At 58.0% G+C, this 2,367-nt stretch overlaps 1 protein-coding gene across 1 annotated transcript in view; it reads right to left on the bottom strand.

Moving 5' to 3' along the window:
- The window catches only part of MGAT5B (alpha-1,6-mannosylglycoprotein 6-beta-N-acetylglucosaminyltransferase B), a 68,378-nt gene extending 66,703 nt beyond the window's left edge, over window positions 1-1,675 (bottom strand). The window contains exon 1 of the mRNA XM_029927091.1: window positions 1,671-1,675. Coding sequence (XP_029782951.1) covers window positions 1,671-1,675 — 5 coding nt within the window. The remainder of the gene's footprint in view (window positions 1-1,670) is intronic.
- Between the last annotated feature and the right edge of the window lie 692 nt (window positions 1,676-2,367).

Here is a 2,367-nt window from a genome sequence, read left to right as displayed (position 1 = left end):
TGCTCCCCTTTGCTTACTGAGCCAAGTGCGAACTCCGCCTCTTGGCTTAGGCTCATCTACTGAGCCCAGAAGCCGGGGTGCGCCGTGCGGACCGGGGCTCTGGTCTCAGACGCTCCCTTAACAAGTGGGTGACAGGGCAGATCAGGGAGACTCCAGAGCCGTGGCTTCTCCACTCTGAAATGACAGTGGGCTGATGTTGGCCAAGGCTCTTTCCAACTCTTGTAAAGCATTTCCATGCCCTCGTCCCCATCCCCCTCTGCTTCTGGACCCTGGAGATGTGTTTGCCACTGCAGGCACCGGTCAGGGGCTTCTGCCAGCCCCCGAGGCCAGGGCGGCTCCAAGAGCCAGGCCTGCATATGACAAAGCACTCGGGCAGAAACTGCACACGCCAGTCCAGACCTTGGCCCCACACGGACATGGAAGCACCTGCTAGGAAGAGCCCACGGCCTCAGGCCACGTTACAAGGATCTGATGACCCTGAATCTTTCCACTCCTGGCAGTGATTCCGCAGCCGGGTTTAGAAGAGGAGAAAACCTTTCTTCTCACCCACCCGCCCCGGTCCCCTCCAACTGGGGCCCTCACCCCAATCCCCTTTGCCAGCCCACCTCCCGGCTGCACTTCTGAGCCGTTTCTCACCAGCAATGACTCATGCTCCTGCTTTTCCTGCCCCTTCTTCATCAGAATTCACCTGTCCCGTGTTCCATTCTCTCATCGCCTTGCTCTCTGCTAATGTGAAAGCCAAGGAGGAATTGGTGTTGGCGGACTAATGTGTCACCCCAGCTGGGTAGGAAATGTGCATGGAACAAGGACATGCTGACCGAGCCTCCACGCAGAGAAGTGACGGATGGTGGCGGGAAACTTGGGCATCATCGCGGCAGGCTGGCCCGAGAGTGATCCGAGGGCAGGGGTCTCTGCCAGGCCCACCCTGGCCACATAGCCAGGCACTATGTAAACCCCAGATGTCAAGGTGAAAGCCATATCTACACTCGGGAATGAAAGGGCCCTTCCGAGCGTGTGTCTCTCATGTGAGCTTGGGGGTCCTGCTTTGGCATTTAAGGCCAAAGGGGAGGAGGGGCACAGCCATGTCTGGTTTGACTCATAAGGTGGGAGAGGGTCTTCCCCACCTGCTCTGGGCTTAGAGGTGGGCAGGAGAGAGTGCCCGCTGCCATTTGACGGCCTGCTGCGGCCAGGCAGGGAGGTAAGGGGCAAAGTTAGCCTCTGAGCCAGACCACCCAGCCACCCCCTTTCAGACTGTCCTCTTCTGTCAGCTTCTTGCCTACAGCACAGATCCGTGTGGAAGGTCCTGTCCGCTGCCTGTTGTAGACATTAGCAGGAAGTTTGTGAATCCTGGGCCATGCAACCTCAGATATACCTTCTTCCTGCCTCAGTTTCCTCGGCTGCCAATCAGGCTTTTTTTTTTTTTAAGAGAGACAGAGTGAAAGTGGGGAAGGGGCAGAGAGAGGGGGACAGAGGCTCTGAAGCAGGCTCTGTGCGGATAGCAGCAGAAAGCCTGATGTGGGACTTCAATTCACAAACCTGAGATCATGACCTGAGATGCTTAACCCACTGAGCCACCCAGGCGCCCCTCAATCAGGCTTTTTAGGGGGACCTGAAAATTCACCCATGGATGCCTGTAAACTGCCTGCTGCCCGGTGCCTATGAGCCCTCACAGCATGGCGGTTATGATTTTTCTTGTTACTGTCTGCCTGTCATGGATGCTGTCAGGGCCCCCGCCCTACTCCCTGGGCATCCATCTCCACAAGCCAAAGGGCAAGTTACTGACAATACATTACGACACGGCCGGCAGCTTTATTTCTGGCTGTGAGAATATGTTCCAACGCACAAGAGCAGGACAGAAGCGCCAGGGAATCGACGCCCTGGTGCAGCCCTCGAGGACTGGACGGACACCCACCTCCGCCTCCCGCACCGGGGTGCTCCCAGGGCTCCCCTGCCCGCAGCGGCGGCTGAGCCTGTAGCGCACCTCGTGCTGGCTTCCTTCCCTTCCTGGCCTCACCCTCCACTCTCCTGCCCTGGGGTCACCTTCGAAATAAACCACTGACACTCACACCCTTGTCTGAGAATCTACTTCCGGGGACCCCAAGCCAAGGCCCTGCCCTGCAGGCCAGTGGCTCTCAGCCCTGACTCAGCAGACTCACTGCAGAACGTAATGAAACAGAAACCCCCCCGCCCTGGTTTGGTACCAAAGATGGGGCCGGACCCATTTGGGTTTTGTTAATGCTTCAAGTGACATCGACGGAACTGGCCAGGGTGGAGAGCCGTGGTCTTCAGAGGAGGCAGAGTCACCTGAGCTAGAAGGGATTCGGGGAGCAGGAATTGCGGGCCCACCTGCTGGGGACCCACATCCAA

This window comes from Suricata suricatta, chromosome 17, assembly GCF_006229205.1.
Source record: "Suricata suricatta isolate VVHF042 chromosome 17, meerkat_22Aug2017_6uvM2_HiC, whole genome shotgun sequence".
NCBI lineage: Eukaryota > Metazoa > Chordata > Mammalia > Carnivora > Herpestidae > Suricata > Suricata suricatta.
The sequence above is the reverse complement of the archived record's forward strand: the minus strand, read 5'-3'. Positions and strand labels throughout refer to the sequence as shown.